This window comes from Piliocolobus tephrosceles, chromosome 4 (assembly GCF_002776525.5).
Source record: "Piliocolobus tephrosceles isolate RC106 chromosome 4, ASM277652v3, whole genome shotgun sequence".
NCBI classification, from domain to species: Eukaryota; Metazoa; Chordata; class Mammalia; order Primates; family Cercopithecidae; genus Piliocolobus; species Piliocolobus tephrosceles.
Window position 1 is genome coordinate 158,098,829 of NC_045437.1, and position 17,313 is coordinate 158,116,141.

At 39.4% G+C, this 17,313-nt stretch overlaps 1 protein-coding gene across 1 annotated transcript in view; it reads left to right on the forward strand.

Annotated features, from left to right (window-relative positions):
• The window catches only part of MEIKIN (meiotic kinetochore factor), a 135,776-nt gene that overhangs the window by 63,482 nt on the left and 54,981 nt on the right, over positions 1–17,313 (forward strand). The window contains exon 9 of the mRNA XM_023196731.2: positions 365–435. Within this exon, the coding sequence (XP_023052499.1) occupies positions 365–435 (71 nt within the window). The remainder of the gene's footprint in view (positions 1–364; positions 436–17,313) is intronic.

Sequence of the window (17,313 nt, forward strand, 5' to 3'; positions counted from 1 at the left end):
TATAACCAAAAACCACTTGTACCCCTAAAGCTATTGAAATTTAAAAAAAGAAAAAAGAAAAAATTGTAGTAGAAAAAGAGCTTGAAAATGTGGAGAGTGGAAATGGTAGGATAATGAATGAAGAATTATAATCACATGCAACTTTCTCTACTAACTGAAAAGAAAATATTTTATATATATTTTATTTGCTTCTGTGAAACCTGGAGCTCTTAAGATAAGGATGTTTTTATTATTCAACATACATTCCTTTTTCTTGTTTAATTGTTGACAAAGGTGCAGTCATTAAAATCAGGGGTTTTTAAAATATTGTTTTGTCAAATATAGATGAAATAAGTAGAATACTAAACTATGTTTTTATTTATAGATAATGCAGCTTGTGAGATTTTACTTGCTGAGAAAACTTGCCCTTCAATCCCTGATAAAACAAAGAAAAAAGCAAGTATTGAAGCAGAATAACTGCATAAATCATAATAAATTTCATTAATAAATAATTTACTTTTAACAAACAGTTTAAATTTACTTTTTTCTTTTTTTAAAGAAATGGAGTCTTGGCCGGGCATGGTGGCTCATGCCTGTAATCCCAGCACTTTGGCAGGCCGAGGCGGGAGGATCACGAGGTCCAGGAGATTGAGACCATCCTGGCTAACACGGTGAAACCCCGTCTCTACTAAAAATACAAAAAATTAGCTGGGTGTGGTGGTGGGTACCTGCAGTCCTAGCTACTCGGGAGACTGAGGCAGAAGAATGGCGTGAACCCAGGAGGCGGAGCTTGCAGTGAGCTAAAATGGCGCCACTGCACTCCAGCCTGGGCGACAGAGCGAGACTCCATCTCCAAAAAAAATAAGAAAAGAAATGGGGTCTCATTCTGTCACTCAGGTTGGAGTTCATGCCCAGCTGGAATCTGGAGGTCTCTGGGGAAAATTTTGGACTTTATTTTGTATGTAGCAAGAGCTACTTTTTGAGTGACTTTTCATTAATTATATATTTTCTTTATATCATTCCAGGCAGGTTAGTAGTTAGTCTTTGTTTGTTTGCTTGTTTGTTTTACTTATTTTATAGCTGAGAAAACTGAGGTTTAGATTTTCACCAGTTTTTTGAGGAGGTTGTGGCAGGTCTTTCCGGATCTAAAGCCTATACTCTTTCTACTACTCTAGATTGTCACTGTAAGGAATTAGGGAACAAATCGAAAAGGGGCAAGAGGGTGAATAGGGAGACCCATTAGTAGGGAGTTACAAAGTTACAAAGATTTTTGGTGAAAGATAGTGGTGGCTTTGACTAGGGTGTTTGATAGGAGAGATCAAGAAATACCCATGTATTCAAGATAATTTTGCCTGTAGAGTTGACAGATTGGATACAAATGATGAAGGAATAAGAAATGTTAAGAAAGACTTCTAGGTTTCCGTTTTGAGCTTCTTTAGTGGATAAAGACGCTAATTACTGTGATAGGAAAGACAGGAGTTCTGAGGATGCATGAAGATGGAAATGTTGAGAAGGCCATTGGCTATAAATCTGGAGGTCAGGGGAACAGATGTACTATATTATAAATTTTTTTTAAAGTTATGGTAATGGGTGACATCTCCTAGGAAATAGTATCTATAGAGTAAGGAAGAGAAGTGGTCCCAGGTCAATCCCTGGAAAACTTCATAGTCAGGTACAAAAGGAAGAGTGGTGGAGAAGAGGAGAAAAATAAACAGAATGTAGTATCACAGAAATCAAGAGAGGAAATCATTTCACCCACAAAAGGGGGAATGATCAACAGTGTTGAATGCTGTTTGAAGATGCAGTATTATAAAGAATTTTGTGTGTGTGTGTGTGTCTATGTTATTTTGATTATTTACATTAAAATATTTATTATGAGTACATAATAGCTGTATGTCTTTATGGGGTACATGTGATGTTTTGATAAAGGCACACAATGCATAATAATCAAATCAGAGTAAATGGGATATCCACTATCTCAAGAATTTATTGTTTGTTGTGTTAGGAAGGAATTTAAAAGTCAATTGTAGGACTTCCAGTTTCCAGTGCAGCAATGTAAGAATCTTAGAAGTTGTCACTTTGTCCTAACAACAAGTAAAGTGCTGAACAAATTGAAAAGTCACCAGTTTTTCTTGGGTCTGTCAGAGAAGTAAGGTCATAGAGAAAACTGCTGCACCAAATACTAGAGAGACAGACAGGAGGATACAGAGAATCACAACCTACCAAAACAGAAACCCATGAACAGAAACCTCCATGGGAACCACTGCCAGGATAGAAAAACCTAAACAGTGTTGATGAATTGCTAGAGGCTCAATATGGACAAATCTGAGAGTCCTAGGTGGTCCCCCTGCCACTTTTGTGAGTTTTACTTCCAGGAGCTCTACCATAGCTTCACAGTAAATGTTAGAGTAAAATCCTCTCATGCTTCTAGCAGTGGGAGGAGAAAGGAACTATTTGAAACAGAATGCTAGAACATTCAGGTTTTTTTTTTTTTTTTTTTTTTTTTTAAGAAGGCCTGGCCTCAGGAGAAAGTATTTTTCCAGAACCTAACCTGCTGGGTGACCTATGTGGCAGACAAACTGGTTCTAAAGTTTATATAGAGAGGGAAAAGATACAGAATAGCCAACTCAATATTGGAGGAGAAAAAGTCAAAGGACTGATACTACCTGTGTTTAAGACTACTGTAAAGCTATACTGATCAAGACAGTGTGGGTTTGGTAAAAGAATAAACAAACAGATCAATGGAACAGAATAGAGAGAGAACCCAGAAATAGACCCATATAAATATAGTCAACTGATCTTTGACAAAGGAGCAAAGGCAATATAATGGAAAAAAGTTGGTATTTTCTACAAATGGTGCTTGAATAACTGGACCCCCAAATGCAAAAACATGAACCTAGACACAGACCTTATACCCTTCACAAGAATTAATCAAAATGGGTCATAGACCTAAATGTAAAATGCAAAACTATAAAACTTCTAGAAAATAACATCGGATAAAATCTAGGTGACCTTGAGTATGGTGATGACTTTTTAGACAGAATACTAAAGGCACAATTATAAAAGAAATAATTGATAACCTGGACTTAATTAAAATAAAAAACTTCTGCTATATGAAGGACAATGTCAAGATAATGAGATAACAAGCCACAGACTGGGAGACAGTATTTGCAAAAGACATATCTGATAAAAGATTTTCAACCAACACAGACAAGCCTTAAAACTCAACAATAAGGGCCAGGCATGGTGGCTCATGCCTGTAATCCTGGCACTTTGGGAGGCCAAGGCAGGCAGATCGTTTGAGCCCACGGATTTGAGACAAGCCTGGACAACATTTTATATTTTTTTATAGAGACAGAATCCCTGTCGGGAGGCTGAGATGGGAGGATCACATGAGCCTGGGAGGTTAAGGCTGCAGTGAGCCCTGACCACACCTCTGCACACTGCTGCCTGGGTAACAGAGTGATATCCTGTCTCAAAAAACAAAAACAACAACAAAAAAACCCAATCAAGCAAAAACCCTCAAGAATAAGAAAAAGGAAAACCCAATGAAAAATGGGCCAAAAACTTGAACAGATACCTCACAAAGGAAGATGTACAAATGGCAATAGTTTATGAAAAGTTGTTCAACATCTTACGTCATTAGACAATTGCAATTGCAAATTAAAACAACAGTGAGTGGCTGGGTGCTGTGACTCATGCCTGTAATCCCAACATTTTGGGGGACTGAGGCAAGTGGATTGCTTGAGCCTAGGATTCAAGACCAGCCTGGGCAACATGGCAAAACCCTGTCTCTACAAAAAATACAAAAAAAAAAAAAAAAATTAGCCTGGCATGGTGGTGCAGGCCTATAGTCATAACTACTCTGGAAGTGAAGGTAGGAGGATCACCTGAACTTGGAAGGTCGAAGCTGCAGTGAGCTGTGATCATGCCACTGCACTCCAGCCTGGACAACAGAGTGAGACTCTGTTTCAAAAAAACCAAAAACAGCAACAGCGAGTTATTACTACACACCTATTAGAATGGTCAAAATCCAAAACACTGACAACACCAAATGCTGGTGAGGATGTGAAGCAACAGGAAATCTCATTCTTTGCTGCTGAGAATGCAAAATGATACAGTCACTTTGGAAAATGGTTTGGTGATTTTTAAAAACTAAACATACTATTATATATGATCCAGCAATTACATTCCTTAGTGTTTATGCAAATGAATTGAAAAATTATATCCACACAAAAAATGCACCTGAACAGTTATAGCAACTGCATTCATAATTGCCAAAACTTGGAAGCAATGAAAATGTTCTTCAGTAGGTGAATGCACAAATAAACTGTGGTATATCAAGACAATGGAATATTATTTAGCACTAAAAAGGAATTAGGTATCCAGCAATTAAAAGACATGGAGGAAACTTAAATTAATACTACTAAGTGAAAGAAGTGACTTTGAAAAGGCTACATACTGTGTAATTCCAACTATATGATGTTCTGGAAAAGCAAAACTATGTTGACAATAACAAGATTGGTGGTTGCCAGAGGTAAGGAGGAAGGGATGAATGAATAGGTAGATTACAGAGGAATTTTAAGACTGAGAAACTACTTTGTGTGATATTAGAATGGTGGGTACATCTCATTATACGTTTGTCAAAACCCACAGAATATACAACACCAAGACTGAACCCAACCCTCAGGTAAACTGTGGCCTTTTAAGATAATGATGTGTTAGCGTAGGTTCATCGATTATAGTAAATATACCACTATTGTATAGGATGTTGATAGCAGGGGAGGTTTTACATGTATGGCGACTGGGGATATATGAGAAGTCTATACTTTCTGCTCAAGTTTGCTGTGAACCGAAAACTAACCTAAAAGATAAAATTCATTAATTTTTTAAAAAATTAATTTAAAAATTTTTTTAAAAAATGAATTTGGAATCATGAAGGAAACTGGTGACTTTGGTAGGAAAAAGTTTAGCAGACTAAAGAGAGGCAAACCAGATTAGAATAGGTTGAAGACCTGCCGGGCGCGGTGGCTCAAGCCTGTAATCCCAGCACTTTGGGAGGCCGAGACGGGCGGATCACGAGGTCAGGAGATCCAGACCATCCTGGCTAACACGGTGAAACCCCGTCTCTACTAAAAATACAAAAAACTAGCCGGGCGAGGTGGCGGGCGCCTGTAGTCCCAGCTACTCGGGAGGCTGAGGCAGGAGAATGGCATAAACCCAGGAGGCGGAGCTTGCAGTGAGCTGAGATCCGGCCACCGCACTCCAGCCTGGGCGACAGAGCAAGACTCCGTCTCAAAAAAAAAAAAAAAAGAATAGGTTGAAGACCATGGAAAGTGAGGAAGTAACAGTTATTTATAGAGCTTGACTCTGAAGGGAAATAGAGAAAAATAATGGTAACTGGATGAATATGCAGGGTTATAGGAAGCTTTTTCTTTTAAGATGAGATATACTGTGTCATTGTCGAGGACTAATGGGAATGAAGGAAGGGAGGAAGACAGGATAGTTAAATTTAACTCAATAGGCAACTAGATAGAGATCTAATTGAACTTGGCCTGAATTTCACTTCTTTAGCCAAAAGCAATAAAAAATATTCCCCATCCTTTCTACATTTTCTTTTCTTCACTTCCTCATGATTACCTGTCCTTCTCCTGCTTCCATGCATACTGTCAGTTCCATGAATTCTCCCCCACTCTCTCACCTTCCCTCCCTCCTGGGGCTGAAGAGGCAGCCACAGACAGCAATCCTATTCCCTCACCCCCACAGAGGGGCAACTGTGCATTCTCACACACTCCAAAGACAAATTCCACTGCCTGCTCTAGGCCAAGGCTCAGATGAAGCCCATCCCTTTCAGTTTCCTGCCTATGACTATTCCCAGAGGAAGCAACTCCACTCTTCCCAGTTGCAGGGCCATAGCACAGCTGCTGCTGTCTCCACCTGAGCATTCTGCCAATGATCACAGGGTCATTCTGCCCCTGCATGCCACAGCCAGCATCTTTACACACCATGAGGGGGCCCAAGGGCACAACCTAGCTTGGCTCTACCTCCCCTAGTACCCAAGGACGCTATCCAGAGGTCTGAGGATCACCCAGCCCAGTACACCATTGGTTGCACCTAAGCACTCTTCCCAGGGTCTGAGATCAGGTCCAATCAACCTGCCACTACCATCACAGCTGGCATTCACCAGCATGTGCCACTTACAGATCTGGAAACTGGCCTGCCCAACCCATCGTAGCCATGTCAACACCAACACAGTTGACTGAGTTCCAGTGGATTTTCCTATCACTGCTACTGCCATTGACCATGCCATGCACACTCCACAAGGACTCTAGAATTCACCCACCTACACAGCCTGCTGCTGCCATTCCTGGCACACAAGCAAGCCACCTAGAGGCCCAAGAATTGGCTACCTGGATCCACTAACACCAGTGCCAGGGTATGCTGCCTTGGGGCCCAAGGACAGGCATGCTTAACATACCACTGCCACCATTGAGACCTGAAGACCAGTCTACTTGGCATCCCAGGACCCAGCAAAACTTCATCATAGCCTCCACTAACAACCACATGCTAAGCCACCAAGGAAATCACAGATACCACTGATGCTGTTTACAGCCAAAGAAATCATACAAAGACAATAATACTGCATATGCCCAGAATCAGAGCAAATGTGCTCTAGCCTACCAACACCATATACACATCTTCAGAAAAATGTACCCCTGATGAAAGCAAATTCAAAAAAATTGGAAAAAGCAGCTGTGACACCAGATGCACAGATATCAATGTAACGACACAGGAAACATGAAAAAGCAAGGAAATACGAACCTGCAAAGGTACACAATAATTTATTCAGCAACAGATCCTAATGCAAAAGAAATTCATGGCTGGGTGCAGTGGCTCATGCCTGTAATCCTAGCACTTTGGGAGGCTGAGGCAGGCGGGTCACGAGGTCAGATCGAGACCATCCTGGCTAACATGGTGAAACCCCATCTCTACTAAAAATACAAAAAATTAGCCAGGCGTGGTGGCAGGTGCCTGTAGTCCCAGCTACTCAGGAGGCTGAGGCAGGAGAATGGCATGAACCCAGCAGGCGGAGCTTGCAGTGAATGGAGATTGTGCCACTGCACTGCAGGCTGGGCATCAGAGCGAGACTCTGTCTAAAAAAAAAAAAAAAAAAATCACAAAATCCCAGGAAAAAGAATTCCAAATTTTGAATTTTGATACTAAAGAAGCCTGGTGAGATGCAAGAGAATTCCAAAAATCAATACAAAGAAATCAGAAACAAAATTCAGGATACAAATGAGAAATTTACCGAAGAGATGGATATTATTGAAAAAAGAACCAAACAGAAATTCTGGAACTGAAGGTTTCATTGAATGAAATACAAAATACACTCAAAAGATTCAACAACAGACTAAATCAAACAGAGGAAAGAATCTCAAAACTTGAAGACAGTTCTTTTGACATAACCTAGTTAGGCAAAAATAAAGAAAAAATTAGCAAGAATGAGCAATGCCTTTGTGACTATGGAACATTATCAAGTGGCCAAATATTTGAAATATCGATATCCCTGAGGGCAAAGAGAAAAAGGGTTTGCAAACCTATTTAATGAAATAATAGATGAAAAATTCCCAAGTCTAACAAGAGATTTAGGCATCCAGATACAGGAGGCTCAGTGATTTCCCAGATACAACATAAAAATGTCTTGTCCATGGCATATTCTAGTCCAACTGTCTAAGTGAAAGACAGAGAATTCTAAAAGCAGCAGGAGAAAAGTATCTAGTTATAAAAGAAACCCTATTAGACTAACAGCAGACTCTCTCAGCAGAAGCCTTACAGGCCAGGAAAGAATGATATGATATATTCAAAGTGCTGAAAGAACAAATCTGCCAGCCAAGGATACTATATACATCAAAGTTGTTCTTCACCGATGAAGGAGAAATAAAATATTTCCCAGACAATCAAATATAAAGAGAATTCATTACTACTAAACTCAAGGGAGTCCTACAACTGGGAGTGAAATGATGATAGTTACTATCATGAAAACACATGAAACTATAAAACTCCCAAGTAAAGCAATCACACAAAGGAGGAGGAGAAAGGACTCAAATGATTCCACTACAGAAAACCACCAAAACACAATGACAAACAAGAGAAAAAGAAAGGAACAAAGAGTATACAGAACACTCAGAAAACAATTAAGAATGTAACAGGAAGAAAGCATTACATATCAATAATAAACCTGAATGTAAATGGATTAAATTCTCTATTTAAAAGATATAGACTGGCTAAATGATTAAAAAAGCATGATTCAACTATATGCTGCCTATAAGAAATGTACTTTATCTGTAAAGAAAAATAGAGACTCAAAGTAAAGGAATGGTGAATTACTCCATTTTCACGTTGCTGATAAAAATATACCTGAGATTAGGAAGAAGAAAAGGTTTAATGGACTTACAGTTCCACATGACTGGGGAGGTCTCACAATCATGGCAAAAGGCGAGGAGGGGCAAGTCACATCTTACATAGATGGTGGCAGGCAGAGAGAGCTTGTGCAGGCAAACTTTCATTTTTAAAACCATCAGATCTCATGAGACATATTCACTATCACAAGAATGGCATGGGAAAGACCTGCCCCCATGATTAAGTTATCTCCCAGTGGGTCCCTCCCATAACATGTGAGAATTAGGGAAGCTACAAGATGGAATTTGGGTAGGGACACAGAGCCAAACTGTATCAGATGGAAAAAGATATTCCATGTAAGCAGAAACCAAAACTGAGCAAGAGTAGTTATACTTAGCTAAAAGAGACTTTAAGTCAAAAACAGGAAAAAAAAAAAAAAAGACAAAGATCATTATATAATGATAAAAGGATCAATCTAGAAGAGAGTATAACAATATTAAATACATATGCACCCAACAGTACTGCACTCGGATGTATAAAGCAAATATTGCTAGATCTAAAGAGAGACAGAATCCAATACAGTAATGGGGGAGACTTCAATACCCTACTCACTCAGCACTCAACAGATCATCTAGACAGAAAATCAACATATAAATGTTGGATTTAAACTGGACTTTAGACCAAATGGACCTCACAGACATAACAGAACCTTTTAGCCAACAACTGCAGAATACATACTAACATTCTTCTCATTTACACATGGGACATTCTCCAGGATAGATCATATATCAGGCCACAAAACAAGTCTCAACAAACTTGAAAAAATTGAGATCATATCAAGTATCTTCTCAGGCCACAATGGAATAAAATTAGAAATCAATACCAAAAGGAAGTTTGGAAACTATACAATACTTGAAAACTTAGCAAGATGCCTCTGAATGATCATTGGATCAATGAAGAAATTAAGATGGAAATTAAAAAATTCTTGAAATAAGGACAGGAACAATGGCTCATGCTTGTAATCCCAGCACTTGAGGCCAGGAGTTTGAGACCAGCCTGGGCAACATACTGAAACCCCGTTGTCTCCTAAAAAATTTAAAAATTAGCCACGCATGGTGGTGCATGACTGTAGTCCTAACTACTCAGGAGTCTGAGGCAGGAGGATCACTTGAACCCAAAAGTTTGAGACTGCAGCGAGCTACAATAGTGCCACTGCACTCTAGCCTGGGTGACAAAGTAAGACCTTGTCTCTTAAAAATAAAATTCTTGAAATAAATAAAAATTGAAACACAAAACACCAAAACATATGGAATATCATAAAAGCAGTGCTTAGAGGGAACTTTATAGGAATAAATACCTACATCAAAAAAGTAGTATGTGCTTATGTAAATTTAATGTTATGTAAGAAAAAAAGTAGAATGATTTCCAATAAAGAATTTAATTATGCACTTTAAGGAATTAGAGAAGCAAGAACAAACAAAACCCAAAATTAGCAGAAGGAAATAGTAATGATCAGAGCAGAAAGAAATAAAATAGAGACTAAAAAAATAAAAAGTATCAATGAAATGAAAAGTTTGTTGTTCAAAAAGATAAAATTTATAAATCACTAGCTAGATTAACCAAGGAAAGAAGAGAGGAGAATGAAATAAATCAGGAATGAAAAAGGAGACATTACTACTGATACCACAGAAATAGAAAACATCAGCCGAGACTTTTACGAATAACCATATACTAACTAGAAAACTTAGAGAAACGGGTAAGCTCCTGGAAACATACAACATACCAAGATTGAATGAGGAAGAAATAGAAAACCTGAAGAGACCAATAATAAATAGTGAGATTGAATCAATAATAAAAAGTCTCCCAATAAAGAAAAGCCCAGGATCAGATGGATTCACTGCCAAATTCGACCAAACATATAAAGAAAAACTAATACCAATCTTCCTCATACTATTTCAAAAAGTTGAAGAGGAGGGAATCCTCCCTAACTCATTCTTTGAGGTTAGCATTCCCCTGATTCCAAAACTAGACAAGGAACACAACAACAACAGCACAGAGAAAACTGCAGGCATGATGAACATAGACACAAAAATCCTCAACAAAATACTAGCAAACTAAATCCAACAGCACATCAAAAAGATAAAACACCTTGATTAGGTGGGTTTTATACCAGGGATGCAAGAATGGTTTAACCTGTGCAAATCAATAAATTTGATACATCACATTAACAGAACCAAGAACAAAAACTTTATGATTATTTTTATAGATGCAGAAAAAGCATTTGATAAAATTGATCATCCCTTCATGAAAAAAACTCTCAGCAAACTAGGCATAGAAAGAACATAGCTTAAAATAATAAAGGCAATATATGACAAAACCCACAGCTAACATCAGACTGAAGGGGGAAAAGTTAAAAGCCTTTCCTCTAAGAATAAGACAAAGATGCCCACCTTCCCCATGCCCATTAAACATTGTACTGGAAGTTGTAGCCAGAGCAGTCAGCCAAGAAAAAATGAATAAAAGGCATCCAAATTGGAAAAGAGGAACTCTAATTGACCCTCACTTTGGGGATTACATTATTCCTTTTTTTTTTTTTTTTTTGGAGACAGAGTCCCTCTCTGTCGCCCAGGCTGGAGTGCAATGGCGCGATCTCGGCTCACTGCATCCTCCACCTCCCGGGTTTAAGCAGTTCTCCTACCTCAGCCTCCCAAGTAACTGGGACTACAGGCATGTTTGTATTTTTAGTAGAAACAGGGTTTCACCATGTTGGCCAGGATGGTTATCTCTTGACCTCGTGATCCGCCTGCTTCGGCCTCCCAAAGTGCTGGGATTACAGGCATTAACCACTGCACTTGGCCTATGCTTATTTTTAGAAAACCAAAAGACTCCATCAAAAAACTCTTAGGGCTGGGCACAGTGGCTCATGCCTGTAATCCCAGAACTTTGGGAGGCCAAGGCAGGCAATCGCTTGAGGCCAAGGGTTGGAGACCAGCCTGGCTAACATGGCAAAGCCCCATGTCTGCTAAAAAATACAAAAATTAGCTGGGCATGGTGGTGCATGCCTGTAATCCCAGCTACTCTGGAGGCTGAGGCATCAGAATCACTTGAGCCCAGGAGGTAGAGGTTGCAGTGAGCCAAGATCGTACCACTGCATTCCAGCCTGAGTGACAGAGCAAGACTCTCTCTCAAAAAAAAAAAAAAAAAAAAAAAAAAAAAAGCCAAACAGGCTGGGCATGGTGGCTCACGCCTATAATCCTAGCACTTTGGGAGGCTGAGGTGGGTGGATCACGTGGTGAGGAGTTTAAGGCCAGCCTGGCCAAGATGGTGAAACCTCATCTCTACTAAAAATACAAAAAAAAAATTATCCATGCATGGTGGCAGGTGCCAGTAATCCCAGCTGCTTGGGAGGCTGAGGCAGAGAATTGCTTGAACCCAGGAGGCAGAGATGGCAGTGAGCGGAGATCACACCACTGAACTCCAGTCGGAGCAACAGAGCAAGACTTTCTCAAAAAACAAACAAAACAAAAAACTCTTAGAACTGAACCAAATTCAGTGAAGCCGCAGGATGCAAACAAGCAAAAGTCAGCATTTCTATACACCAATAATAAAATATCTGAAAAAAAAATCAAGAAGGCAATCACATTTACAACAATGGCAAAACAAACCAACAAAAACAACAACAACAGAAAACCTAGGAATAAATTTAACCAAGAAGTGAAAGATCTCTACAAGGAAATTACAAAACACTGATGAAAGAAATTGAAGAAGAGAAAAGACATCCCATTCTCATTGATCAGAAGAATTCATATCATTAAAAATGACCATACTACCTAAAGCAATCTGTAGATTCAATGCAATCTCTAACTACATAGCTATGTAGTTTTTCACATAACTAGAAAACACAATGCTAAAATTCATATGGAACCAAAAAAGATCCAGAATAGTCAAAGCAGTCCTAAACAAAAGGAACAAACTCAAGGCACTACACCACCTGACTTCAAAATATATTACAAGGCTGTACTAACCCAAACAACATGATATTGGTAGAAAAATAGACACACAGAACAAAGGAAAAGAATAGAGAACCCAGGAATGAATCCACATATTTACAGCTAACTGATCTTCAACAAAGCCATCAAGAACATACACTGGGGAAAGGACAGTCTCTCCAGTAAACGATGCTCAGAAAACTGGATATCCCCATGCAGAAGAATGAAACTAGACTCCTATTTCTCCCCTTTATTAGGCTGTTCTTGTGCTGTGATAAAAAAAAAAAAAAAAAAAAAAACCTAAGACTGGGTAATTTATAAGAAAAGAGATTTAATTGACTCACAGTTTTGCAGGCTGTACAGGAAGCCTGGCAGCATCTGCTTCTGGGGAGGCCTCAGGGAGCTTTTACTCACAGTGGAAGGCAAAGCAGGAACAGGCGCTTCATATGGCAAAAGCAGGAATGAGAGAGAGGGGGTGGGGGAGGTGCTATACTTTTAAACAACCATATCTTGTAAGAACTCACTCTATCAAGAGAACAGCACTAAGGGGATGGTGCTAAGCCATTCCAGAGAAATCTATCCCCATTATCCAATAACCTCCCACCAGGCCCCACCTCCACCACTGGGGATTGCAATTCAACATGAGATTTGGATGGGAACACATATTCACACTGCATCATCACTATCTACCAAAATCAACTCAAAATGGATTAAAGACTTAAGCATACTGAAACTGGACTCCTTCCTTACACCTGCATAGTATTCCATGGTATATATTTACATTTTCTTTATCCAGTCTACCACTGATGGGCATTTAGATTGATTCCATGTCTTTGCTATGTGCATAGTGCTGCAGTGAACATACGTTTGCAGGTATCTTTATGGTAGAATGATTTATATTCCTTTGAGTATGTACCCAATAATGGGATTGCTGAGTCAAATGGTACTTCTGCGTTGAGTTCTTTGAGAAATCACCAAATTGCTTTCCACAGTGGCTGAACTAATTTACATTCCCACCAGCAGTGGATAAGCATTCCCCTTTTCTCCACAATCTTGCCAGCATCTATTAGTTTTTGACTTTTTAATAAGTCATTCTGACTGGTGTGAGATGGTATTTCATTGTGGTTTTGATTTGCATTTATCTAATGATTAGTGATGAGCATTTTTTCATACAATTGTTGGCCATGCATATATCTTCTTTTGATAATGTCTGTTTATGCCTTTGCCCACTTTTTAATGGAGTCAAGTTCCTTATAGATCCTGGATATTAGACCTTTGTCGGATGCAGAGTTTGCAAAGATTTTTCTCCCATTTTGTAGGTTGTCTATTTACTGTCTTGATAGTTTCATTTGCTGTGCAGAAGCTCTTTTGTTTAATTAGGTCCCATTTGTCAATTTTTGTTTTTGTTGCAATTGCTTTTGGCATCTTAGTCATGAAATCTTTGCCAGGGTCCATGTTCAGAATGGTATTTTGTTGGTTTTCTCCTAGAGTTTTCATAGTTGTAGGTCTTACATTTAAGTGTTTAGTCCATCTTGATTTTTGTATATGGTATAAGGAAGGAGTTCAGTTTCAGTCTTCTGAATATGGCTGGCCAGTTGTCCCAGCACCATTTCTTGAATAAAACAGTCCTTTCCCCATTGCTTGTTTTTGTCAACTTTGCCAAAGATCAGATGGCTGTAGGTGTGCAAGCTTTATTTCTGGGCTCTCTATTCTATTCCATTGGTCTGTGTGTCTGTTAAGTTTGTTTCTGGATGATTTTAGAGGGCCAAAGCGGCAGCTTAGTATTCCTAGTTTTCCTGCTCTAACTCTAAGGGTGCTGGTACCAAGCCCCCAGCTTTATTCTATAGTCTCAGGAGCTTAGGAACTGGCTGCACTGGAGGGGCCCGGTGTTCCTGCTCTGCTGGCCACGGCATTCTGATGGGGAGTGCTGGCCAGTGCCTTTCCTCAGGCGGTGGTGTAGCATAGCAGGATCTTTGCTAGCTTGAGTGTGGCAGCAGAAGTGGTAGTGGGGCAGGGTGGCCAGTTGCTGGTGGGAGTGAGGCACTGGATTCTGTACACACCCACATGCAGGCCACATTGGCAGGGCAGAGTGCCGCACATTAGTGGTGGCAGGGTGTGCTCACGCCAGCAGTGGTGAAGAGGCAGGGTACATGTACACACATATGCCAGTGGGAGAGAGGAAGTATAGTCACCCGCGCTTGTGGGCCAGCAAAGCAGTGGAGAGGACCTTGGGCGAGTGCATGACAGCAAAGTGAGGTGGGGAAGGCCTGTAAGGGAGTGGAAGCTGTAGGTAGGCAGATGCGCATCCATGGTGGCTGGTCAGTGGGAGCTCTCTGATGGTGAGGCATGGTCTGCTGGTGAAGGAGCTATGAGAAGGGTCCCAAGGAAGCACCCTGGTTGGGCATGCGAGGCTGTGGGCAAGTGGGCACGCCAGGCTGGGGCTCCAGGAGAGGCTGGCAGATGAGGACACTCAGATTGAACTGGGCACATCCCCATGGACAAGACTGCCCTACTCTGTCCAGGTCCTACAGTTACCCAAAGGCTAAAGCCACCTAGAAGAGTATGGCGAGCCTTGGAGGATGGGCATCACTGTCCATCCTGCTCCACCTGTATTTCAAACTATTTTGTCTTTCAGCAGAGTTTTTAACTTAAATGTATGACATGTTATTTTTTTCCAGAAAATAATTTAAGTTTAAATCTTTTTTCAAGTTGAAATAATAGGACATATGAGAAGCGCTGGAAATGTTTTTATAGCACTATAAAATGTATTTCTTGATTATGAATTTGTTTCAGCCTGGAAAAGATTCTGAACATAGAGATACAAATTTTCAGTTAAACTCTCATTATCTAAAAGTCAAGGTTCCATCTTCCCACTATAGGTCTGCTTTTGAAAGCAATGCAGGTAGAACCATTTAGTTCTGACTCAGTCCCCAAAACCTGCATTGATAAGAACTAGTCTTGTATTAACTAATATTTTTTGAAAAGACTATAAATATGTACTGATTGGGAATATTTAGAAATATATATATATATAAACAAATCTAGGAAAAAATGTAGGGAAGCTATATACTTATAGCTACATACAAGCTGATGTTTTAAAATTGGACTGATAGTTGACAATTACATCAAATGAGACCCCTGGGAAGCAGATATTCAGACAGTATAAAGAGTTCAAACATCAGGGGGTAATGACTAAGAAAGGAAGGCAGGGAAGAAGCAGGATTATGCAAGGATAGCCTCAGTCTTCAATGCAGATCTGACAGAAGCTCTCAACAATGGGGAGTTCTGGAGCAAAGACTGTCTATTACGAAAGTTTTGTGTTGGGCTGTTATGCCCAGACTTTGGCTGGGGGCTGCTTGAAAAGATGGTGGCCTCAGCATGAAAGCTGAAGCATATTCTAAAGATGTTGTAGTTGGGGGCTATCAGCTAACTACACTCCTTGCGCTGGAACAGCTGGTTCTTTGAAGAAACCTGAGCAGAGGACCTTCAGGACTGCCACAGTGATGATGATAGTAGTTATCATTGAGTAGCTCCTACTCTCCAGACACCATAGGTTCTCTTTACATATATTATTTGTAACCCTTGCATCACAGTCCCTATATATAGTATAACCTTCATTGTTCAAATGAGAAAATTAAATATAGCTAGTAAGTTAGAGGCTGATGTGTTCAGTTTATTGTAAATATGCCCATAAACATTTCTGACAAAAATTTTCCTAATAAACTATTCCAGATTATGTCTTGTACCAACAATCAGTTTAAGAGCTTTTAAGCCAGAAGGGAAAGAAAGAGTGAAAGTAAGATTCCAGACTTGACATCTTACAAGACATACCTATTGAAAAAGAGCGTTTATCAGAAGGACATGGTTGCTTCATGGAGTCTAAAGGCTGAAAAGGCAACTGATTTCTAGAAATAAAGCTGCCTGTCTCTGTTTGATTGTCTATCACTCTTACTTTCTACTCTACCTTTCTACCCATTTCTTTGCTTTTGCTATCCTAGATGTACTCTCTCTCTAGTCTTAAGCTCTGTCTCTTTTCCTTGGTCTCTCTTTCTCTCTCTCTCTTTCTCTCTCTCTCTCTCAATCTCTGTTCACAATCTGGGTTGGTCTCTGTCTTCTCTTTCTCTTTTTTCCTCTCTCCTTCTCTTGGTCTTCCTCTTTTTCTCTCCTTCTCTGTCTTTTACTTTTCATTCTTCCTCTCCTACCTCCTCTCCTCTTCTCTACCTCTTCCTTCATCTCCTCTCCATTCCCCTCTTCTCCCTTCCTCCCTCTCTCTCTTTTGGCCATCCCATCCTCACTTTCTGTCACTTTCTTTAGGTCTTGTATCTTGTCTGTTCCCTGACTCTGTCTTTCACTCTTTCTTGCTTTGTCTACCTGTCTGTCTGCCTCTTTGTATCTTCAAGAAGTAAAAAATGAGCCTACATCCTACTTTATAATTTCTTTAACTTTGATGTTCCATAAATGAAAGTATCTATATACATTTAAAGTTATATTTAAACCAATTATCCTTGCTACATATATTTTCATAGCTTCAGAAATAACTTATAATCTCTTTCCACAAAAAGTACAATAATATACTAAGAATTAAATGCTGAAAGTAAAATACCTTTCTTAGCAGTTAACAAAGATAACTGAAGCACCATTTCCTAACTCAACACTCTAATTAGCTTTTCTTTCTAAATTAATAGTAATTTCAACCAAGGTATTCATTTCAACAAAGGTATTCTCATATAGTTGCTATGCCATATAGAGTTTTCTTGGACGTTGTTTGATCTAGCTCAAGTGAGAAAATTCTTTAGTTTCCTGTGAAATGGTTTAAAATTTAATGAACAGATTAAGGATTTTCTTAGTATCGTATATTATGATCTAGTCAACTAACTTTAAATTGTAGTTTTACGATACTAAAATATTTTATTTCTTTCTGCTGTTCAATCCCTATTTTCTATAA